This window comes from Pimephales promelas, chromosome 12 (genome assembly GCF_988280905.1).
Source record: "Pimephales promelas chromosome 12, fPimPro1.hap1.1, whole genome shotgun sequence".
Taxonomy (NCBI): domain Eukaryota; kingdom Metazoa; phylum Chordata; class Actinopteri; order Cypriniformes; family Leuciscidae; genus Pimephales; species Pimephales promelas.
The window spans coordinates 1,550,346-1,576,940 of NC_142780.1; the positions used below are offsets into that span (position 1 = coordinate 1,550,346).

Genomic DNA, 26,595 nt, shown 5'->3' on the forward strand with positions numbered 1-26,595 from the left:
CGTTGAACTAGTTATAAAGATATCAGGTTGACAGGTTATGATTTCTTGGTTAATGTCAAGTTGTCATAACAAACACATTTCTGTCTTTGTTAATGTCAAGTTGTCATAACAAAGACATTTTAAACAATGTCAACTTTGCATTTAAAGTGTCATAATTTACCGAACGACACTTAATGACAACAGTCATAAAGACTCATTCATGTTCATGACAGGTGTTATGTCATGTTTATGACAGTTTCATGACAGCCTTATGCACACCCCTTCAAATAAAGTGTTACCAAAAAAGGTGAAACACATTGATTATGGACAAGTTATGAATTATATAAAACATTGTTATATATCAGGCACTTGAGTCAATGGGAAACCTTATGAAATGATGTAACCATGAATAGTGCTGGTAGTAAACATTGACTAAAACCTCAGACACACGTTTTAAACTGAAACACACAGTTCCTCAAAAGTAACAACACAGAGATATTTTGTTTACTTTATAGTAAATCCACAAGGGATGGTTGTTTGATTTTTTTTTTTTATCTTTCTCTTTTGTAAAAGGCTGAGAAATTTGTACCAGCATCTCATTTTCTCACTTCTTTTTAAAGAAAATGCTGTAAGGGATTTGTTCCAACTCCTCTCTGATCATTTATCTGCAGCTATTTTTACTTTTACAGAATCCAGTTTACATTAGAATTGACTCTTTTTTTGGGCAACACTTTATTTTGTTCTTGTCTGTCATGTGATTCTTGTGTCTTGTTAATGGTCTGATGATTGTTCCCATATGTGTCTGATTAGCCCCGCCCCCTTGTTGTCTTGTTTAGCTTATTTTCCTGTGTATTTATACCTCTGTTCTTCAGTTGTTGTTTGTTGGTCGTTGTTGCTTGCTCATTGTTCCTGTTCTGAGCTTCTGGATTGCCCTTTTGTATTATCATTATTATTAAAATAGAGCTTGCATTTGGATTCGCTCTCTGCTTCAATCCTGCCTCATTGCCTTCCAAACTGCCTTAATTCTACGTGGCATTGATTCAACAAGGTGCTGAAAGCCTTCTTTAGAAATGTTGGCCCATTTTGATTGGATAGCATCTTGCAGTTGATGGAGATTTGTGGGATGCACATCCAATAAATATTCATTTAAAGTCTCCCCAAGGCTGTGTTTATTTGGTCAATATACAGTAAAAACAGCCATATTAGGAAGTGTTTTTACAATGTAAAATAGCTGTTTCTATTGAAGCTTGTTTTCGCCACAGAATAAACAATTAAAAGGGTAACTGCGACATTTTATCTCACATTTCTGACTTTATTTCTCACAATTGCAAGTTATAAAGTCAGAATTGCGTGTCTTAAAATCAAAATTGTGGAGAAATAAACTTGTTTTCTGATGTTTTTTTACTTTATATCATGCAATTCTGACTTTATAACTTGCAATTCTCAGAATTGCGAGATGTAAACTTGCAATTGTGAGATAAAAAATCATAATAATCTTGTAGCCCTCAAACCGTATTCACTTTATAGCCCTTAATCCTGTAATTGTGGACAAATGTGGGCACAGACGACTCAGGTGTGATCCTAATTTTTATTTATTATAAATGTTATATCACTGTCTTCGATAAAGTTTTGCCTATCCATTTATGGTGTTTTTTTTTTATTTTGGGGGTATTTTTAAATTTATTTACTTCAAAAAGTACCATATTTTCTATGTAAATTATGCTTATTTTTATGTTTTATTTTTTAAATTTGTTTAACTACATTAAAATATCATTCCAATAAGTTCTTAGAGCTGAAACCTAAAGATGAAGTGACTTTGCAGTCACCTGGTGTCTTATTTTGGCTTATGCTCTAAATTACAGTTTTTCCCATTCATTTCTATGGGTGCCCATTTTTGATCCAAATACAAGATTAAGGAGTTTTTTCCACCCACTTAACATTGAGAGCAGGACCACACCCCTAAATGCCTTGAAGCAACTGCCATGTGATTGGTTGTCAGTCAAATGGAGACTGTCAGTCAAACCACCCACCTCTCATGAATGAAGTTTCACACACCGTTTGCAGCATCTCTGCTGGTTTGCAATGTAAAGGTGAATGAAGAACTGATTTTTTAACAGGCAAAGCACATTTCTTTACTTAAGAAACACTACATATAAAGGCTAATATTTTATGTATATGAGGAGTGGAGTAGAGTGTTGTATTTGTTGTCAAGTCATACCCAGTACTTTAACAGGCACAATGACATAAAAAAGGCGGCGATAGCTATAATAAACTTCATAACCTGTAAGTTGATACAATTATTGCTCTTAACTTCTTAAAGCTTATTTTTTTCTTTCAATCTAAAAAACAAGAATTGTCACAATTTGCTGTAGGTGTTGAAACAACAATTATTAATAATACTTGTCCTTGTCCTACACCTTTTAATATCCACCAGCAGAGAGTTGTGTGTGGCGGTGAAATGGTTTCATTCGCTCTGTCTTGAGGGATCATTTAAATGATGGAGCCTCCAGCGAGTGTAAGTAAAACACTGAATCGAGCTCTAGTCTGACATATGGCGAGTCAACAGGGGCAAACTGCTGACTGACCCAAGCAAAACACTTCAATCTCTCCGTGCTGTGCTTCACTGCTCCCCAGGGCTTGATTGATTGATTCGCCGGCCAATCAGAACACATCAGTCCCCAACACTAAAGGCATCCATTCATATACAGCCTGTCAAGTGCTCTAAAAACATACCTTGTGTTAAGAGCTTGGATATATCTATTATACACTCGAATGGGTCGAGTCAAAGCAAGCGGTGATTTTCTTTTCCCCTTTCCAACTTCTGACATTACACTGTTCTTTGACATTCGCCGCACTAAACTGGCGATTTTGCTGTTCTTGAATTTCTACACCTAAGTTTGCACCACAACATTTGTTAAAATTTGTATTTATTTGCCACCTCTCTTTGTGAACTGTACTTGTAGATAATATATTATTTATGAAATAAAAGGCCACTTAAATGAACTTAAAGAAAGCCAACTTTCATGGCTATGTTTTTAACATATATATAGTATCAAGTACATGTAAAATCATTGTTTTAAAGTTTAGGGTTAGGGTTAGAGCTGTTGTGCTTTAAGGAAGTACACATACTCTATTTTGATATGTGTACTATATTACATTTAAAGTTAATATATTTAAAATGCACTAAACTGCAACTTCATCATTACAAATATATTTATAAATCCATGACATACAAGTTTATAAATTACATTAAAGTATAAATGCTTGGATGTGCACTTTTACCTCATCATGCAATTCTGAAATTACATAAAGCCTCACAAAAAGCTCTTTAAAGTTCAGATAAATGCAGTTATTATAAATATAAACTAAATAGCATATTCTTTTAAAGTATATTATTGGTGTAACAAGTACTCTACTTATATTTTCACTAGATTATCTACTGGTGTCAACAAGTTTTTTTTTCTTGTTATATGACAGAAATAGAAAATAAACCAACTTTGGCTTTGACTAATTAAGTATACAAATCTGCACAGTTACATTATGTTTGAATATTTTGTCACGTATCTTCTATATTGAATCTTCTATATTATATTTTATTAATTCTATATATTATATTATATTATATTATTCAATGAGTGTATTCTATTATAATATTCAATAAGTCTATTCTATTCTATTCTATTCTATTCTAATTCAACAAGAGGTCAAGAGGCCATACGGTAGCAGGTTATTAATACTGTTTTTCTCTTTATTCTCTTTTTTAGGGGGGATATTTGAGTCCATTGAGAGTGGCCCATCAGGTGCTGAAGAACTTGCCTTTAAGTTTGCTTTAAATACAATCAACAGGAACAGAACTTTACTGCCAAACACCACACTTACATACGACATCCAGAGGATAAACATCCACGACAGCTTCGAGGCCTCCAGGAAAGGTAATCCTCCTCACGCCACCACAGATATGCTGAGAGATATACTGTACGAGGAGGGCTTTACAGCGAGTTCATTTAACCCCTCGGGGACATCATAGACGTCTGCTGCATATGCACAGAGAACTGATTGGTTTTAGGTAATCAGCAGTGAACTACTGATACCCCTGAGACAGGTTTGCAGGCAGCGATCGTATGTCATTCACACGCTGGGGGAACATCTCAATTCTCTTATAATGATTACACACTCCATTAGCCGCTGCCACTGGAACTTTTTTTCCGTGCAAGTTTATTTAAAGATTACAAAGATGCAATTAAAACACAGTGGCGTTGCCAAAATAATTATGGGTAATAAAAGCAAACGAGTTCAGTGTTTGGAATACATATTATTTTGGACAACGAAAGTATCGCGACATTCTATGATAACAAAATATCAAATACAAAAAAGTTAAAGGCAAACTATGTAAGATTTTGGCATTAAATTATCCAAAATGTTTTATATTTAGTTGATTTGTATACTTACAGTATCCCAAATGTTTCTAAGAATGTTTAAATCAAGAGAAATAAGCAGTTTAACCAGGACACGCTATCAGTGACATCATACCCACGTTATCCTCGATTTACAGTTTTACTAGAAAATATGGAAACATCATAGACGCTTTAATATATTATGTGCTTTATTAGACATTCATCAACAGAAACAAATCATTGTTATACATAGGGTTGGGTATCGAGAATCAAGTATCGATTGGAATCGGGACTAACTTTTCGTTTTTCCCGGAATCGTTCAAAAGTTAAAATTTCAATTCCTAGTTTCGATATTCACAGTCCGCCGAGCGGAAGAAGAAACCGCTGAACAACACCAACGAAGAAGCGTCTACCGGAAGTGTTGGCATAACCGCGCGAGTCAAACATGAGTAGCTTACGTCGGCGGTCCAAAGTGTGGCTTCACTTTTCTAAAAATTAACGAAATCTCGGCAAAATGCAAAGTTTGTGACAAGTATTTGTGACAGAAGGAGTATTTCCTTCAGAAAGACCGTTGGTTAACAAGGTTAGCTAAACTTTTTTGACCCTGCCTCTTTTAAAAGAATCGAAATCGAGAATCGTTAGGAACCGGAATCGAAACAAGGAATCGGAATCGGAATCAGAATCGTTCAAATTCAAACGATACCCAACCCTAGTTATACAGCGCAACACACTCTTTGGCCTCATTTCCACTGCATGGTCCATTTGGTGGTTTCAGCAGTGTATAGTGTAAATGCAAAAATCGGATACGGGTCACTTTTAAAATATGATGTAAACGGGTCGTCAAAAAAATCAGATATAGTCAGAAAATCGGATTTGGGCATCAAGACCTGCAGCCTTTCTGTTTAAATCTGGTTTTGTTGATTTACCGCGAGTACCATGTTTTACCCAATGCGTTCTCATCCTAGGGCGTCAAATAGTGACTCTTTTGAAATTTCATCTAAATCCGACGCACATGGCACCCTTTAGCGTCAATATAACACGCTTCGGTTATGGGTAGGTTTAGGTCTGGGGTAGGGTTAGGGTTACACCACTAGGAGGCGCCTTCTGGCCCATATATATCTGTGTCTCATATTGACGCTAAAGGGTGCCATGTGCATCGGATGTAGACGAAATGTCAAAAGCGTCACTATATGATGCCTTGGGATGAGACCGGGCTGGTTTTACCACGTCTAATATTGATCTCGCTCACTACGATGGTCAACAAGCGTCCCATAGTAGCCACATAGTAGCAAACCAAACAGAGTAGCATTATTACATAACTATTAACAAACTGAAATGTATGTAAACTGTCAGCCCACGAAGGGAAAGAGGTCATCATGAAGCCACTGCTCTCGAGCCGACATCCATTATATTATATTTTGAGGTAACACTTTATTTTACAGTGTCCTAGTTACATGTTACTGTACTCACCACAGTAAATTATACAATAATCCTACACTGTAAAAAATAAAATTTTTACGGTAAAAAACTGGCAGCTGTGGTTGCCAGAACTTTACCGTCAAAAATACGGTAGCAACGTTATTGGTTTTACAGACTTAACTTAAAATTTACAGTATTAAACCGTATTTCATTATCTGATATAATGTTAATTTACCAACCTTTTGAAGTGTTGATATCTGTTTTGTACCATTGTAATACACTGACAACCCCCAATCACAGCAGAGATGAGAGTCACGTGATAAATCACAGCTCATCACAAGCAATCCTCCACAAGAAGGATAATACTTATACTGTATAAAGAAGCTGCACAGTGTCATTCACAGAAACATTAATTTAAAGATTAATAAAAAAGTGCAATAAACATTAATTTAACCGCATTAAATTAACAAAACCCTAATGTACATAACTGATTAAAAAACAACAACAAGGAAACTACGAGGAAACAGTTATTTCAACAAAAATACATAAAATGTGAAGTGCACACAGGGAATTATGGGAATGTCAATTTACAGTTTTTCACTGTAAATTATACAATTTGTTATTTTTAAATTTCAAAAGCTGTAAATTTAACGGTATTTTACAGTAAAATTGCATTAAATGTACCATGAGATCTATCACAGTTATTTACCGTGTATAGTACGGATACTTTCTGTTAACCAATTAACAGTTTTGCACTGTAGCATTTTTACCGTTAAAATCACGATAATTTTTTAAGTACATATTGTTAATTAATATTACTCGGTAATTAAATGTATAATTACACCATGACATAAAGTGTCACCTATTTTATAACACCACTCTGGAAACCCAGAAAGTACAGTAATGTTTCTCTCTTTCTCGTTGTCTTGTTCCAGCTTGTGACCAGCTCTCTCTGGGAGTGGCGGCCATCTTCGGCCCGTCCCACAGCTCTTCGGCCAACGCGGTGCAGTCCATCTGTAACGCTCTCGGGGTGCCGCACATCCAGACCAAGTGGAAGCACCAAGTGTCAGACAACCGTGACTCCTTCTACGTCAGCCTTTACCCAGACTTCTCCTCCCTCAGCAGAGCCATCTTAGACCTGGTTCACTTCTTCAAGTGGAAGACGGTCACCGTGGTATACGACGACAGCACAGGTGAGAGCTCGACGCTTTCTGATTATTCTCCAACAGTCCTCAGGCAGACTGACCCTTTGGCCCGGGCTTTGTACCATTCCCTGGTCTCCGTCTGGACTCCGGTATGGCCAATCCCCGCTGGTTGACAGGCTCTGCTGGAACCGTAGGCAGCAAGTGTTCGCGCGGTGAGGGCTACATGTGCCATATGCCAGAGGTCGCCTCGGGAGCAAACTCGCCAACTCCAGGCTCCGCTGCCAGATTCCCCACAGCATTCACTCAGCCTTATTCACTATTCTGCACAGCAACAACACAATGCTATTCTGCGACTCTGTGTTCTTATGAATGTGGCCATAAGATCTTTAGGTAACACGTTACAGTAAGGTTCATAACTAAGAATCATTCTGAAGCTCAAAATACAGAATTATTTTAGACTAATATGCTTGTATTCTGTCACTAGATATATTTAAAGTAATGTTGGACACTTTATACTGGTAACAGAAGACCTTTAGCATTATCAGGACTAGGGTTGGGTATCGTTTGAATTTGAACGATTCTGATTCGGATTCCTTGTTTCGATTCCGGTTCCGAACGATTCTCGATTCCGATTCTTTTAAGAGGCAGGGTCAAAAAAGTTTAGCTAACCTTGCTAACCAACGGCCTTTCTGAACGAAATACTCCTTTTGTCACAAAATTTGCATTTTGCCGAGATTTCGTTATTTTTAGAAAAGTGAAGCCACACTTTGGATCGCCGACGTAAGGTACTCATGTTCGACTCGCGTGGTTATGCCAACACTTCCGGTAGACGCTTCTTCGTTGGTGTTGTTCAGCGGTTTCTTCTTCCACTCGGCGGACTGTGAATATCGAAACTAGGAATCGAAATTTTTACTTTTGAACGATTCCGGGAAAAACGAAAAGTTAGTCTCAGTTCCAATCGATACTCGATTCTCGATACCCAACCCTAATCAGGACTCACTCCCACATTGTATTCAACATTATATAGTAGTACTAACACTTATACTCTGTAAACTTTTTTTTCCTCACACAGTAATTGTAATTTTGGGTGAATTATACACAATACATATTTTCACTATCATTTTTGTATTGCGATATATTGTGACACGATATATTGTTACATCCCTCATATTTACGGCACGCAACTCTAAAAAATGCTGGGTTGTTTGAACCCAATTTTGGGTAAAATATGGACAAACCCAGTCATTGGGTTACATTTTTAAAATACATTTTTTAACCCAATAGCTGGGTTTGTCCATATTGGATTCCCAAAATTGGATTCAAACAACCCAGCATTTTTTTTAGAGTGAAGTTAAGCTCAATCGACAGCATTTGTGGCCTTATTAAAATGAATTTTGCACAGTGCCTGATTGGCTGTTGGCTGTTTAAAGACAAGCACATGCAGTTTGATATGTTCAACCCAACTTTCTGTGTTCATAGAAACAATTCAACATTTACTAATACTTTATTAAAATCTTGTTAACATTAGTTAATGCACTTGCAACTAACATGAACAAACATTATGTGTATTACCTAACATTAACAAAGATTTATAAATATTGTAACACATATATTGCTCATGGTTAGTTCATATACGTAAAGCAAACTAATGAACCTTATTGTAAAGTGCCAATCTTTAGCAGTATTACTGATTAACCGATTAACCGTTTTGTTAACAATAACATTGAAAAGTTAAATGAACATTTGATTATTTATATGAAAAAGGAAAAAAAACACAATTATTTAAACTGATTATTTCACTGATAGAAAGTATTATTGATTAACGTTGATAAAAAGTTCACATGTGATGTCTTATAATCCATTTCTCTCATATTACATCTCAAAAGCCAGACTTTTATTAAAGAGATTTTTATTTGCTTTGCACTTACAGTAAATATGCACATTGTGTCGATTATGTTGTTCTGTTGAGTCATTTTAATTGATATCTATACACAGTTATTTACAAGTATTGGCCACAAACGAGAGTCAGTGAATCATTCACTCAACTGATTTGTGCAATAACTATGGAAGCCCTTTTCTTACACGTACACAAAAATATGTTGTAAATCATAATTATGACATCAAATTGAAATGATGAGAAGCAAAGGTGTAATTCTTCGATAAAAAGTCACAATTATGAGATAAAAAGTTGAAATTCGGAGATAGTCATATAACAGTTTTAAATTATGACTTTATATCATAATTTATATTTAATGTCATGTCATAATATTGGCTTAGTATCTCACAATATCAATTTACTATCTCATAATTTAGACTTTTTGTGTCATAATAATGATTTAACGAGTTATACTTTTTTCCCCTTTTTTAAGTGGCGGAAATAGGCTTCTATAAAAAATAAAACAAAAACAACAACAAAACCCTGAATTATTCAGGAAAGAAACACTTGGTGTTCTGCTGTTTCTATGTTTGGAATTATTTTTGTCAACTTCTTATTTCTTGAACTGTCGTATAAAATGAATCTCACACAATCTTGCTTCTCGTTACTGCAATAACGTCTCAGACGACCCAGTATTAGTTGTAATGTGACATTTTTGAGTTAGTAATGGAGACTGGACACATTTTAGCAACTTTTCCCGCTTGTTTGTAACTATGTGTAAGTCCCTTTGGATAAAAGCTTCTGCTAAATGAAGAAATGTGCATGTAAATAGACTTAAAATGGGCTTGGATGAGCTACAGTTAAAATGAAGATCGATAGAAGAATGGTTGAATGTTCACACACACTGATTGGACAAAAGGTGGTTGTCCCTAAGTCTGTCTGAGAATCACACCTGGAGTATTTCTGTCCTCTCTGTTCAACGACTTCATGAACGAATGCAAACAAGCAAATCGATAGCAATAATGGCATTCCCAAACGGCTGCGCTCTGAAGTGGTGGACGTGGACTGGCAGCCGCAACACAAAGCTCTGTCAACACTGCTCATCTGTTCACTTCAGTGTTGGCTTAGAAATTAGCATTTTTCACACGCCATAGACGTTAAAAAATAAAGGTTCTAAAACTGTGTTTTTACGATGGAAGGACCTTTTTGGTTTAAACAAAGAACCTTTTAGTGAATGGCTCTTAAAGAAGTAGGCCTAGTTCACTTTAAAAAAAAACAAAAAAAAACTTTTACTGATAATTTCCTCACCCCCATGTCATCCGAGATGTCCATGTCTTTCTTTCTTCAGTCAAAAAGAAATTAAGGTTTTTGATGAAAACATTCCAGGATTTTCTCCATATAATGGACTTCAATGGGAACCAAACGGTTCAAGGTCCAAAAGACAGTTTCAGTGCAAACTGTTCAAAGGGCATTAAACGATTCCAGGCGATGAATAAGGGTCTTATCAAGTGAAACGATCGCTCATTTCAAGTTTTACAAGTTTTATAAGCACAAATGCTTGCCTTGCTCGACTCTCCTGTTTGAACTCGTTCATCAAAATGAACGACTCTTTTTTTGAGTCATTTCATTTGTTCATTTCGATGAACGAGTTCGAACAGGAGAGTCATGAACGCACATCACAGAACACACACTGTAAAAATGAATATGCTATATCTAAGCAATAAAATTGTGGCAACAGATTACAAGCAACATTATTAATTAAATTTAACAAATTAGAATAGAGTAATAATTAATCAAATTAATTCCTTAAAATTTAACCAGTAATGAGTAAAAGTTAACCAGTCAAATGATTGTGAAAAAAAAAATATTATGTTAAAACATAACCAACACCATCAGATAACCTTTTCTATTTGTTCATCTGACTTTTATAACTCGGGTATCAGCCAAACAAAACTTAAAGTGATTGACTTATAAGGGTCAAGAGCCCAACTAAAACAAACATTGATCATCATAATGGTGACTTAAAATGATGGTTTTCTCCTTTCTGCTTGTTAACATCAGGTGTGTTCAATATTGGCAATTTAAAATATAGAGTTCTTCATTCATCTTTGACGTCTGTCTGTTATTCAGATATTTTTGTTTATTTTTTTGTGTAAATTTTTACTAATTTTAAATGGTTAACTTTTAAGGAATTAATTAGATTTACTCAACTCTAATTTGTAAAATTTTATTAATAATATTGCGTGTAATCCGTTGTCACAATTTTATTGATTAGATATAGCGTATTCATTTAGGTGAGCATGTGTGCTTATAAAACTGGTAAACTCTCAGAAAAAAAGGTATGAAAGCGGTCACTGGGGCTGTACCTTTTCAAAAGGTACACTTTTGTCTATTTTAGGTACTAATATGTAAATTTGATGTGCTAATATGTACATTTCCGGTGCTAATATGTACGTTTCAGGTACTAATATGTACATTTTAAGTGTTGATATGTACATTTCCGGTGCTAATATGTACATTTCAGGTACTAATATGTACATTTTAAGTGTTGATATGTTCATTTTAGGTGCTAATATGTACATTTTAAGTGTTGATATGTTCATTTTAGGTGCTAATATGTACATTTCAGGTACTAATATGTACATTTTAAGTGTTGATATGTTCATTTTAGGTGCTAATATGTACATTTTAAGTGTTGATATGTTCATTTTAGGTGCTAATATGTACATTTTAAGTGTTGATATGTTCATTTTAGGTGCTAATATGTACATTTTCGGTGCTAATATGTACATTTCAGGTACTAATATGTACATTTTAGGTGCTATATACCATTAAGGTACCAATATGCACCCTTAAGGTACAAAAGTACCTTTTGAAAAGGTACAGCCCCAGTGACAGCTTTTGTACCTTTTTTTCTGAGAGTGTAACATAAAACATTTGGCATTATCAGGACCCACTAATATCCCCCCATTGTACATTATATTCAACATCCTATATAGTAGTTTAATGTAGTACTACTAACACTTTAACTCTGTAAACTTTTTTTTCTCACACAGTAATTGTAATTTTAGGTGAATTATGCACAGCACACATTGTCACTCAACGATACGTGTTGCATTTTTGTATTGCGATATATTGTGACACGATATATTGTGACATCCCTAATATTTACGGTACAAGTTAAGCTCAATCGACAGCATTTGTGGCCTTAATTAAAATCAATTTTGCATAGTGCCTGATAGGCCGTTTAAAGACAAACACATGCAGTTTGATATGTTCAACCCAACTTCATGTTTCAGAAACAAAACTGTGTTCATAGAAACATTTCATCCATTTCAAATGTTTGTGCTCGAGTGCAGGAGTCCTTTCCACAGCCCATCGTGTGTGTAAGCGTGTTCACAACACAGTTTAGACAGCTGCGCCGCCACGCTTCCAAACACGCCGCGTTTCTGAGGCCTTTGCTGTAATGTCCTGATAATTGCTTTGAAAACCGGTGCTTTGAAACGTCCGTTTTTATTGCCCCAGAATAATTCATAGTCTTAATGTCATTTTAATGCCAACCATTGTAATCTGAGCCTCTTCACTGCTTATGTCCTAAATCTAAACTAATAATGCATTTTTAAATGAGTGGATGATAATGCCTGGGGTCAAATTACAGTTTAATTTAACTTAAAGATAATATAATTCCAGCCAAATCCTTTAAACATTTGTTTTTAAATGCAGGCTATAAGACCGTCAGCCAACATTGATTTGAAAAGAGTTGATGAAACTGCACAATAATACATTGGTTTCATTGCTTCATCACTTTACAGAAGGAGCTCTTGGAGTTCTCAAACTCTTTCCAGATCTCAGGATTCATTTGATATTAACAAGACAAGGGTTTAGATGTTTCTACGACGAAGGGTGTAAAACCTTTGCATTTTGTCATACATGTGACCTAATTTTAATCTGGTTCAATTTGCTCTACACATTTAGTCAGAGATAATTACGCTCATACAGTCAAGGCTATATTAACCTTGACCTTCCTGTCTGGAGAACTCAGCTTTCACGTTCCTCTTCAATTAATCCCAGCGGGAAGTTGCATTCATCTCACATCACTGGCTAATAGCGGCACTTTTCTAGAGGAGAACCAGTCAACCAAGAGTATAGTTATCCCGGGCCTTCCGGACAGCGGTTTCAATAAACGTTTGAGCTGATGAAATATGCTTTGTTAAATATGAATCAGCAAAAGTTGCTGCCTTAAATGTTTTAAGTACAATCAACTTGGATGTTGAAGTCATTTCAACTTAAAGGAGCTGTATGCAAGATTGTGGCCAAAACTGGTACTGCAATTACTTTCAGATTAGGGTGTATCCCCCCTTCCACCTTGACTCGAGGTTGCCAGATATGCTGCAGGATCCAGCAGGAACGTAGGCCAATGGCAAGTGACGAGTCCTACACATTGAGTTTTTTTCTGTTAATTATTTATTTCGGACGTTGTCACAAAGTATTTCGGATTCATGTCGAGTATTTTTTGGTTTCGCAACGTTAGACATTTTTTTTTTTATCCAATTCCGACACGTCTGTACACTGTAAAACATATATTTTCAAGATTTGTTATTACAACATATTTTCTTTGGTCAAATCGACTTAAGTAATTTATTTAGTTCAGAACTTATTATTTTGAGTTTCTGATGGTTAAATTAATCTCCTTCATTGTATTAACTCACTTTTTCCAGTTCAATCAACTTAAAATTTTAAGGCAACCAGGCTACTTACTTTTTTTAAGTTAAACCAACAATATTTTTACAGTGTATCTGCAGCTGTGGTAACTAGAGAAGAGCTGGCAACCCGAATTCAATTTCTTGCATACAGCTCCTTTAAATTACATTAAACTGATAGTTGAAACTTGTATAACATAAAAAAGTTACTTATTTTGATGCAATGTAAAACATAGTTTCTTATAACTTATAGATCGTATCATTTTGGACAGTGTAGGTATTGGACACAGTCCGTAGATCACCACATGCAGTTTTTCATTTATGCAAAGAGGTAGAAGAGCAATCCTGTGACCCTCAGGAAGCCGTATTCATGAGTTATCGAAAACATTTCATCACTGCAGGCAAATTAAATGACCTGTGCTTCTACAGTGTAAGTGTGTTTTAAAAGTTTGTCATTTTTGTCTTATTTTTATGTAGCAAACATTTTACAGAAGTTGCATTATTACGCCTTTAGAAAGTAGCAAGGACGGTCTTTATGAATGTGTGAGTCAGTAGAAAAGACTTTTATATTGGATGACTGAAACTTGTGAACACGGATAAGTACTGTAAATGCAGGTACACTCGCTCACAAGACTCTATAAGACTCCATCAATGAGAACAAACATGTGTTTACGTTGCTAAGAGTGGTTGCTAGGGGTGTCGAGTAGTGATACATAAGGTGCGTTCCATTCGACCGTAAGTGGACTGCGAAGTGGACTTCAAAGGGTATTTCGCCATCTTAAGTGAGATTCCAATTCGAAGGGAACGAACATGGTCAGTTCGAAGGGCACTGCAAACGGCATAGGGAATACGGGAACATCGATACATCACTTCACAGGAAGTCAGTGAAGTCCACTTCAACTGATAAACCGTGTTCAGGGAGTAGGGAGCAGTGAACACTGCGTAGGGACCCTGTCGAATGGAGCGCACCTATAGAACGCACAGAAACACAGGTATTGACCAATCAGAATCAAGGACTGGAACTAACAATGCGTTTTATAAAAATCAATAATCTGTCACTGTGTGTGTGTGAAAACAAATAAAGGTTGTTGGTTTTACTGCCACTAGTGTTCATTTCAGTGATGTGTTGGGAGTTTTGCAGGAGTTTAGGTTGGAAACAAATATTTTGAATAGAAATGTCTTGTTCCAAATAGCCTTAGCGGTCTTTCTAAGTCCACAGCAGATGTGTGTGCCTTACAGTGCTGTGGGATTTGGGACAGGACCAAAGTGGAAATAGTTTCTAAACAGAGCAAATAAGCGTGAGAGCACAATCCCAAAATAGCGCAGATGGGAGTGACGAACGCAGCCGGATCATTTCCATGAAGACCAACACAATCCACCAGAGCCAGTGTATTAACCAGCAAATTTACTTCACCATTCATTTACTCCAATCCCATACATTTCAAAACTCCTACAAATGCATTTGCAATAACGTCACCCGCAAAAAATAACCCTCTCCACGCATTTTTAGCGCTTTTTTCACTGCGTGTCTTTAGTAAATCCTGAGAGTATTAGTTTTAACGGCAAAACAGGGTTTGCGCTGTTCGGTCTGTATAGTTGATCAACTCGTTGTGTGAAAAACAAATTAGGGCGAGGATTTTCGGGGCCAATCTAGATATAATCTTTTCAGCTGATGACCTTTTGAAGTGGGAATGTGGAGTTTCATTACATTCATTGACACGAGTGGAAAGAAGTTGATAGAGAAGAGAGCAAGTAGATAGTGAGAGAAAATACAGCTTACACTCTAAAAATTGCTGGGTTGTTTTAACCCAACTTTGGGTCAAATATGGACAAACCAAGCCATTGGGTTACATTTGTAATTACATTTTTTAACCCAACGTTTGGGTTTGTCCATATTTGACCCAAAGTTGGGTTAAAACAACCCAGCATTTTTATAGTGTAACAATTACATTTCCCCAATTTATTTTGACTTTAAACATCCATCCATATGTTTATCTGTATCTTTCTACTTCTTCTATTTAGAAAGATAAGAATTACATGAAATGAGCTTTCATATAGATGGCTCCAAATTATATTTCAGATGCTCTGTTGTATATTGAAAGGGAAATTTCACCCACAAATGACAATTCTGCCATCATTTACTAGCTTAATGTTGTTGTTTTTCAAACAAATACATTGTCCAAACTGCTCTTCTCCATACAATAAAGGGAATAATGCCCTAATGCCAAATAGTCCACATTAAAGCATGAAAGGATAGTGACCATATAAGTGATTCTTGTCCTTTTGTGTTCCATGAAAAAAAAAAAAATGTAACAACATCAAGATGTGGAAAATGATAACTGAATTTTCATTTTTGGTTGGAACTATTCCTGTAATATTGTAATAACCTACTTTATATTCTCTCTGTCTCCTGCTTAGGTCTGATTCGATTACAGGAGCTCATCAAGGCTCCTTCTCGTTACAACATCCGATTAAAAATCCGGCAGCTACCAGCAGACACAAAAGATGCCAAGCCCCTTCTTAAAGAAATGAAACGAGGAAAAGAGTTTCATGTGATCTTTGACTGTGGTCATGAGATGGCAGCTGGCATCCTTAAACAGGTGAGTCACGTTTCAGACACATATAACGAGAACAATAATACACTCTAAAAATGCTGGGTTGTTTTAACCCAACTTTGGGTCAAATATGGACTAACCCAAACATTGGGTTAAAAAGGTAAGAAAAAACGTTTACCCAATGGCTGGGTTTGTCCATATTTGACCCAAAGTTGGGTTAAAACAACCTAGCAATTTTTAGAGTGATAGAAAATATGTATCAAATATAATACAAATTATTGACTTTGAGGACAAGACCAAGAATGATAAACCCTTCTCAATAATGTATAGGGTGACAAAAGTACTTGCTTTGTTTATTGAAAACATGAAAGAGTAAAAGGTGCGCTACGTAAGCGTAGAACCAGAGTACTAATGTAATCTAACGTTATTCATTTAACGTGGTTGAACGAGTGATCATAAACTTGAAGAAACAAAACGAGAGAACAGTTTATTCTCAGTGTCAGTCAGGACAGTGGTTTTGTTGAACTCTTGTCTTTTTCCAGAGGAATTGAAGAACTCACCATGCTATATTAAGACTCGGTATGGTATTGTATTGTATTGTAGAGGATTTAGGCCTCTTCGTGTAGAGCTCCAAGCACAATAGCTTATTGAGAATCAACTTTTGGTTCAAGTCAGAAGCTAGAAACAATTCTCAACAATTGTCAGAGTTCCAAGCAAAGCTAAGCAGATCAACAAAACCGGTTTATCTCGAGACATTTTCCTGGTGCAAAAGCTCAAAACGTTCAGTACATCTTTTTCATCTGTTCTTTAAAATTGAACACAAAACAAAAACACACTCTAAAAAATGCTGGGTTGTTTTAACCCAATTTTGGGTCAAATATGGACAAACTCAAACATTGTCTCATGAAGATGCGTATCTATACCACGAATGTCATTTCTCGTGGCATTTAGATGCCAAAAATGGTCAAAAACGGAAAAAAAAACCCTCGGGTAGGTTTAGGGGGGATGGGGGTGCGTATTATACGGCAAAAAGTACGTATCGTATGCACACGAAAAACGTACCATATACACGCAAAAACTGTTTTTGCCGTATAAATGCCACAAGAAATGACATTCATACTATAGATACGAACTTTCATAAGATTAGACTCGTGTTCCTTGTTAGTCAGTAGCCTCTCTGTATAAATAGCCTTCATGTTCCATTGTTTAGTATTGATTGTCTTTTTGGTGAGTGTTAGTTTATGTCAAGTCATGCTTAGTCAAGTATTTGTTTATTTTGTACACATTTATGTTAAATAAATACTGCAGTCGGGTTCGTCAAGCTCACCTTCAGTCGAGTCATTACTGATGGAGAGGAAGTGAGGAGCTTAAATACACATTGGTGGTGATCTAATAACAAACAGCTGTGATAATTAATGAGTGTCCATGGAAACGAGTAACGAATGTGGGGAAACTAGAACAAAAGAAACTAAAAGTCAATAAAAGTGAAACTAATAGAACATAATTGTGACAATGTGAAGACCAAAATTAGAACAAAAAAAATTTGATTAAGCAGAAATTATACATTTTGCATTTGCTAAGCAACATGTGAAGAACCAGCCTGGGGTGCGTTTCCCGAAAACATCGTTAGCCAACTATGGTTCCGTCGTTACCAATAGAGTTCAATGGAAATTGCGACCAACTTGCGACCATATTTGGTTAATGATGCTTTCGGGAAACGCACCCTAGGTCTCATTGTTAATACGTAGGTATTTTACGTTTTTTTGCAAAAATTCACACTTTTTAGTACATTTGGATAGATGCTGAAACGTATAATATAGACGTATTTGCAACATTTAAACGTAACATTATTACGTTTTTACAGCTACAAAACTATTTATGTATATTCTATATCATGAAGACATCTATATAATTTCCCTTTTTACCATTTTATAGATAAATGTAAGATCCCGTAACCCTAATCCCAAACACCCATTTTATACAGAATATAAAAAAGGATAAAACGTAACAGACAGATGTGTTGGGAAATGGCAGTTTTATTAACAGTATAGCATTAAAATATATTTTGAGCCACCAATCCTACTCCTACCCCTATAACAATTCCTTAAAACTACGTAAACTACAATTATGATGAAAAACAGAACTAACAGACGAGTATAATCACAATAATTTATTTATTGCGAAAATGTCAAAACCGATACCAAAAGCCGTTCAGATGATGAAGCGTTGCAGTCGCAGTCTTCTCTCTGGCTGTATTGTAATAGTTTTGTATGAAGTACAGAGCAGAAATTAAATTACTAATCAATGAAAATGTTTATCCAGCTTCGGTTTGCGCTTCTCCATTTCAAATGAACTAAACCGTCGCCGAGTCCTTCATGTCGCAATCTGTGACGAAGCAGGGAAGAGCCAATGAACGTTTGATATCACTGCTGTAAAACATGATGTATCGCTTCTCAATTTTTGAATTTGAATTCATCACCAGCGCGGGATTTGACGTGTACGGTCGCTGCTGAGAATGGAAAGATCACGACTGGATAAAAGGCTGAATTAGGAGTTGTTTCTTGCAAACAACGAAGGCTATGGATTCTAAAGATTTGGATTACATCAAAATAATAAAATTGATGTTTTTTGTGAATTTTTGTTTTGTTTTATAGTAGGAGAAAACGCTTTATCTGTCTCACGGTAAACTATATTACAAAATGGTTAAACGAGTAACGTTAAAGAATGTATTTTTAAGGTTTTATAGTGTATTGTTTTAACACCACCCAGATAGCAAACTGACATTGAATCAACGTGGAAATATGACATCGAAACAACGTTGATCTGACATTGTTTTGCTCATCGAATTAACGTTGAACCAACGTCAGACGCGTCATTCTTTCAAAACTAACGGAAAATCAACTTGAAATCAACGCGTTGTTTCAACGTTATGAAAGCAAACCAATTTTCGATTTCATTTAGCTTTGAAGAATGCCGCGTCTGACGTTGGTTCAACGTTAATTCGATGAGCAAAATCAACGTTGTTTCAATGTCATGAGAGACGTCGTTTCCACGTTGATTCAATGTCAGTTTGCTGTCTGGGCATGCAGGCGAAATGAGCAAATGTTAATATTTATGAGTATTATATCAATAAATGCGACTGAAAGCTTAATTAATAAGACAGTGGAATGCAATAGAGTCAAAACATAATGCTACGATTTTAATATAAATAAATCGTGATACGTACAAATGTGTACGTCGGTGGATTTGTTCGTATGTAAATAAATTACGTTTTTGTGCTGTCAATACGTAAATATTTTATGTTTTAGTACTTTAAATACGTCAGTATTATATGTTTCTGCGCATATTATATATGTACGTATGATAGAACTACACTTTATGTACAAATACATACGTATTCTCATGAGATCACGTTGGAAGAACGGGGCCCTGGTGTTTTTGAGCCTATGGTAAGCTTGTTTGTACGATTACAAGCTCTGTTCATGGTGATTTGATCCTCTTTTCATGCCTTGAAGGTGAAAAGTGCATGCATTGTTTTTGAACTGTTAATTCAATGTCTCTTTTGATCTTGTGTGTGAGATTGATTTGTACACAATCAGTGAAGTGTTCAGGTTTCATTGATTACCAATCAGCCCGTCAAGCTTACACGCTCTGCTAGTCAGTATGTTTGCATAGAATTAGTCCGTATAATGCTCATGATGTTAAGTGTCCTCCAAGAAAAGGCGCTTCAATCAGATTAAGTGCTTTTTACAGTATATTTACATCATGGGATGTAAGCGGTGCATTTTAAATTCCTTACAAAGCTTGATTAAATAATATTTGCAAAAATGGATTAGGATATGCATTCCTGCTAGAGTTCTGTGAACAGTCTCACATTAAAGAAACCCAAAGAGATATTTCAATGTGTGACTTAACTGCACGAATTTCCCCCAATTACAGGAATAATCAAATATTAAAGTGGGTATTACTCAGCCAGAAATTGACTCACAGACCTTCTTAATCAGTTTCCGACCACTGAAGTGATAATGAAGATACTCATTATTAGTGGCAGTGGATATATGCGTCTGTAATGGGCAGCTCTCGGAGGATTTGTGTAATATCCACATTTGAAACTTTTGGCTTTGTGAAGTCGTCTACTCTTTTGAACTTCGCAAAATCTGCTCAGGCTACAGAGCCATTATTTCCCGACCATATGTTTCACACAAGACTGCATTTAATTATTCATTTCACTTTGGGGCTGATGATGGCAATGATAACTGGGTCTAGCAATGATGTAATAGTTCATATATTTGAACCTATCAGAATAGATTATTATTTTTTTTAATCTAACGGAATAAAAGAATGTGTTTCAGTAAGATCCTTTTGTTGTTGTTGTTTTTACAGATATAAATTGTTAGTCTAATTTTATTGTATATGAAAATGAATTATACTAGCATTGCAACACATTCTCATCCCAAGACAACATCTAATTGACAATTTTGACCATGCTTCAATATCTGACGCTTTAGCATAGCTGTCAACCCTCCCATTTTTTTCGGGTTTCTCACGTATTTTTGCTCTTTTCCCGCTGTCTTCCCGTTTTAGTATTTTCCCGTAAAATATCCCGTATTTTTACTCTGATTGTGTGAGACGTACGAGCTCGGACAGATTCGGCTTGAAGTCGTTTATCCTCGGATGCGGCGCCGCGCGCGCTGGCCGGAGACACACTGGCTGCGTGGCGTGTCCGTTTTTATTTCGGCTCCCATGTTAACAGATTAGAGCTTGCACACTGCCCGCGTGACACGCGCGTCTCCAGAAAACGCGTGCATGCTAGAAATCGAAGTGACGCCTATATTTCACGCGACACGCAAGCCTGTTGAAAGCGTTTCCAGGCAAAAAAATAAATATATAAAAAATAAGAAACGATGTTTATATGTCATTTTGTACTCGAATAGCCTACATTTTCCATTTTGATGTTTGAAATTCAAGGTTTTTACCTAAATTCAGATATCAATGAAATTTAAACAAATAATAATTATAATAATCGATATTCAAATATTACCATTAGTTTTGCCTATATATAATTTAATTTCATATAGTATATGAATAAAATACCTTTTCTTTTTTTCATTTGTTTCTTATGCTCTTAACAATGTGATTACATGAAGAAGAAGAAAAAAACTTTTGAAAAAAGGAGGATATAAAGATAGGATAGGCTACAATAACAACAGTGTCTTCTGAGAGATGGACCACCAGGCTAAATATAGGCTCTTTAAAGCTACACAAAATGTAATTGAAATAAACAGACAGCCCACCTGGATTGTGGAAGATGTGATATGCTAACAGTTGAAATTGTTGTCGTAAAGGCAAGAGCAACACACCGCTAATCGAAATGTAGATTTTTTTTTTTCTTTAAATGACACACTAGTTTCTAGGCTAGTTATAAACCCTTTAGACTTTTAAGGATTAGTGCTTTATTTTTAGTTTGTGGGTAAGAATCGTGAAAAAAAAAAATCCCTTATTTTGGGGATGGATTCCGGGAAAACCCCGTTATTTTCAATGTTAAATGTTGACAGCTATGCGTCAGTTATATGATGCGATCCTAGGGCGTCATCTAACTGACGCTAAATGTAAAGCGTCAGTTAGATGGTAAATGGTAAATGGACTGCATTTATATATCGCTTCATAGACCTAATGGCCACCAAAGCGCTTTACATTTGCCTCATATTCACCCATTCATACACTCATTCATACACTCTTAAAAAAAGGGTTCCTCTGGGTTCTATATAGAACCCTGGGGTTCCATACTTGGCCAATAGAACCTTTTACCAAAAAAATGGTTCTATATAGAACCATTTCGGAGTTCCATATATGAAGCGGGGGATGGAACCATTTCTGGTTCTAAATAGAACCATTTCCTCTAAGAGTGTAGTACTATCTAACCTAATTCCGTTCTTATTACTTCTCTGTGACTGGTATTTTCATCATATGAACCCTTTTTTAGAATAGGTTTAGAGCTATAATGATCTAAATTGTGTCAGTTTTAACCCATGCTCTCCCGCTGGCTATCTTATCTACAGTTTTACTCAGTAATGGTGCGAGTGCTGCTGGCTCATCCGAGCAAATATGAGTTTCTCCTGAAGGTTTTCCAGTCCATCTGGACACAATACCACCTGTTATTAACAGCGCTGGACCACACAACAACAAATGCAATTACTGACCTGACCTCTACCCATTCTAATCACCCTCGCCAGGCTGACAACAGTAATAATGTGTGATTTATAATCGTTCTTGCAGTCTGAGTCACACACACACGTCGCCCAGCAGCTCCTGGTAATACAGCTGAAGATATCACAGGGTGAGCAATGTTAAAGACATCTATTTCCATGCGTCGCACAGCGCAGGCACAATTAGCTCACGTGCTAATACCGGATCTGTGATGTAGCAGCTGTTACCAGGCGCACTTCCACAGAGTCGAATCATGGGTGTTTTACATCGCCCTGAAGTGCGCACTAAATAGAGCGAATGCAACAGGCTGACACTTGGGTTTAGATGATTGTTGTTCCAGCGTTTAGCAACACAACAGCTTGTCCCATAAATTAATTATTGTTATGGATTGAGTTGTCTGTCAGTCTGCGAGAAATGCCGTGTGAATGCGTGGTTGGGTTGGCGTGGGAACCCGAGAGCTCATTACAGCTATGGAGACAAACAAGCATTGAGCAAAATAAAACCCCATCTGCTTCTCTTTTTTAAATACGTCAATGCTGAGCTCAGTGCTTTAAAATACTCCTGATGCATATCTGCGATTTAATGAACTTATTATTAATATTATAACACTGTTATTAAGTTCAGTAGCTGCCTTACATTTTTAAGTGTAAGCAAACTGGCTTTTCAAGTCAGTTCAACTTAAATTATACAAAATTTACTTACAAAGAAAAGTTCAATCCTATATAACTTCTAAAAAAAAGTTGAAGTAGGTTAAATTTAAAAACATAAGTTGCATTACAAACTGATGATGTCTTTTTTATCATTTTTATTTGATTAAATTATTGCTACAGTACTGTATTAATGTTGCTGGAACAATTTTCTTGGGCACACCAGCGCTGCTTTTATTTGATAAAAAAAATCAGTAAGACAAATATTATTTTTGAAATAGTATTAGAATTTAAAAGAATGTTTTTCTAATTTCCCAGACAGGAACATAGTTTCGGCCCAGATCCGGGCCACATCTGGTATATTGATTCAATGCATACCAGATGTGGAGTTTTAGCCAAACTGCGAAACCGGTTTAAACCAGAAACCATGATTTTCACTTTAAATAAATGAACGACACAGTCGATTCATGTTTCTTTGTTCAAGCCCCCACAATGTCCGTCCCAAATCCACTCTTCAGTACGGCCACCTGAACCGTTCATTAATTCTATATTAAGGATGTTTCCTTCCAGGAATTCAAGGTTTCTATGAATTCTTCACTGCTCCGCTACTCCAGGAAACACACTTCGCCAAGCCACACTTACCAAGAGCAGACAGCACAGAATGAGTTATAAGCCAGTAACAAAGGACACATTCTTGCGGTCAGAGAAAGCTAGACTGAGCGCAGCTGAATATGGGGTTTCGAGATGTGTTTTCCCCCAAAGATATCCAGCTGATGGACGTAAAGTGGAGATAAATCTTGTTGAGACTGAAAATGACCTCTTTCGAATGAACGGACCTGCCATAGTGACAAACTTGATTGGCAATTGGATTGGAATGATGTGGACTGTCGGAATACAAATAAAAGAAACAATACACTCACCTAAAGGATTATTGGGAACACCATACCAATACTGTGTTTGACCCCCTTTCGCCTTAATTCTACGTGGCATTGATTCAACAAGGTGCTGAAAGCATTCTTTAGAAATGTTGGCCCATATTGATAGGATAGCATCTTGCAGTTGATGGAGATTTGTGGGCACGAAGCTCCCGTTCCACCACATCCCAAAGATGCTCTATTGGGTTGAGATCTGGTGACTGTGGCGGCCATTTTAGTACAGTCAACTCATTGTCATGTTCAAGAAACCAGTTTGAAATGATTCATGGTGCATTATCCTGCTGGAAGTAGCCATCAGAGGATGGGGACATGGTGGCCATAAAGGGATGGACATGGTCAGAAACAATGCTCAGGTAGGCCGTGGCATTTAAACGATGCCCAATTGGCACTAAGGGGCCTAAAGTGTGCCAAGAAAACATCTCCCACACCATTACACCACCACCACCAGCCTGCACAGTGGGAACAAGGCATGATGATCCATGTTCTCATTCTGTTTACGCCAAATTCTGACTCTACCATCTGAAATCGAGACTCATCAGACCAGGCAACATTTTTCCAGTCTTCAACTGTCCAATTTTGGTGAGCTCTTGCAAATTGTGGCCTCTTTTTCCTATTTGTAGTGGAGATGAGTGGTACCCGGTGGGGTCTTCTGCTGTTGTAGCCCATCCGCCTCAAGGTTGTGTGTGTTGTCTGCATACCTCGGTTGTAACGAGTGGTTATTTCAGTCAAAGTTGCTCTTCTATCAGCTTGAATCAGTCGGCCCATTCTCCTCTGACCTCTAGCATCAACAAGGCATTTTGGCCCACAGGTCTGCCGCATACTGGATGTTTTTCCCTTCTCACAGCATTCTTTGTAAACCCTAGAAATGGTTGTGTGTGAAAATCCCAGTAACTGAGCAGATTGTGAAATACTCAGACCAAGAACCATGCCACGCTCAAAACTGCTTAAATCTCCTTTCTTTCCCATTCTGACATTCAGTTTGGAGATCAGGAGATTGTCTTGACCAGGAACACACCCCTAAATGTGTTGAAGACACTGCCATGTGATTGGTTGATTAGAAAATTAAATAAATGAGAATAATCCTTTAGGTGAGTGTATATTGACTTCTAAAGACACTTTTAAAATGTCAATACCTCAATCGTCTGATTAATGTAATGGCTTCCATTTTCTTCATCTTGGTTTTTTCTTAGCACACATTGATTTATGCAGTTCATTGGATTATTAGGGCCCGAGCACTAACAGTGCGAGGACCCTATTGAAACTGTTAGGATTATTTTTAGGGCCCGAGCACTAACAGTGCGAGGACCCTATTGAAACTGTTAGGGTTATTTTTTTTTTTTTTTTTTTTCTTTTTTCTGCAAAGTAAGTGCCATTTTCGGGGCCGCAACATGCTCAAAAACTCACCAAATTTGGCACGCATGTCAGGACTGGTGAAAAATTTCGTATTTTGTGGGTTTCGCAGATGGGCGGGGCAAAATGGCACGCTAGCGCCACCTAGAAAATTGGAAAAAATTAGCCCCTCTTCCACGTTCAACCTACATGCACGAAATTTGGTGGAGACGTGTATCATATCAAGATGCACAAAAAAGCCTCAAGAACCCATACCCTAAACTCGACAGGAGGTCCGCCATTTTGAATTTGGCGGCCATTTTTGGACGATTTACAGACTCCGTACTTTAACGAACTCCTCCTAGGGATTTAGTCGGATCGACTTAAAATTTCTGCTGTGCCTTCTAAAGGCATTGACGATGTAAAGTTGTGCTATCTGCGCGTTTTCGTCGATGGGCGTGTCCGTGGCGTCGAAGATTCGCCATGAAACAGGAAGTTGTACTAACTTGGCTGTAAATGCCCAGATCTGCACGAAATTTTACACATTTGACAAGAGTCCCGCCGTGAACAAATCTACATGCCGACATTCACCCACAGTCATAGCGCCACCTGCTGGCAACAGGAAGTGACCTTTAACGAAGCAGCCCCCGCCGCTTGTTTGACCGACATGTACGAAATTTCTGTGGTACATCTACCATGACCAGACGCACAAAAAAGCCTCAAGAACCCATACCCTAAACTCGACAGGAAGTCCGCCATTTTGAATTCGGCGACCGATTTGGGACGATTTACACACTCCGTACTTTAACGAACTCCTCCTAGGGATTTAGTCGGATCAACTTCAAATTTCTGCTGTACCTTCTAAAGGCATTGACGATGTAAAGTTGTGCTATCTGCGCGTTTTCGTCGATGGGCGTGTCCGTGGCGTCGATGATTCACCATGAAACAGGAAGTTGTAGTAACTTGGCTGTAAATGCCCAGATCTACACGAAATTTTACACATTGGACAAGAGTCCCATCCTGAACAAATCTACATGCCGACATTCACCCACATTCATAGCGCCACCTAGTGGCAAGAGGAAGTGACATTTAACGAAGCAGCCCCCGTCGCATGTTTGACCGACATGTACGAAATTTCTGTGGTACATCTACCATGTCCAGACGCACAGAAAAGTCTCTTGGAGCGATGCCCTAAACTCAACAGGAAGTCGGCCATTTCTAATTTTACCGCCATTTTTGGATGATTTACTCATTACGTACTTTAACGAACTCCTCCTAGGGCTTTAGTCGGATCGCCTTCAAATTTCTGCTGTGCCTTCTAAAGGCATTGACGATGAAAAGTTGTGCTATCTACGCGTTTTTGTCGATGGGCGTGTCCGTGGCGTCGATGATTCGCCATGAAACCGGAA

The 26,595-nt window shown here is 37.0% G+C and overlaps 1 protein-coding gene across 2 annotated transcripts in view; it reads left to right on the forward strand.

Annotated features, from left to right (window-relative positions):
* The window catches only part of grik2 (glutamate receptor, ionotropic, kainate 2), a 227,643-nt gene that overhangs the window by 56,266 nt on the left and 144,782 nt on the right, over positions 1 to 26,595 (forward strand). For both annotated transcript variants that reach the window (XM_039651240.2, XM_039651241.2), the window contains exons 3-5: positions 3,744 to 3,911; positions 6,728 to 6,985; positions 15,932 to 16,113. In XM_039651240.2, coding sequence (XP_039507174.1) covers positions 3,744 to 3,911; positions 6,728 to 6,985; positions 15,932 to 16,113 — 608 coding nt within the window. The remainder of the gene's footprint in view (positions 1 to 3,743; positions 3,912 to 6,727; positions 6,986 to 15,931; positions 16,114 to 26,595) is intronic.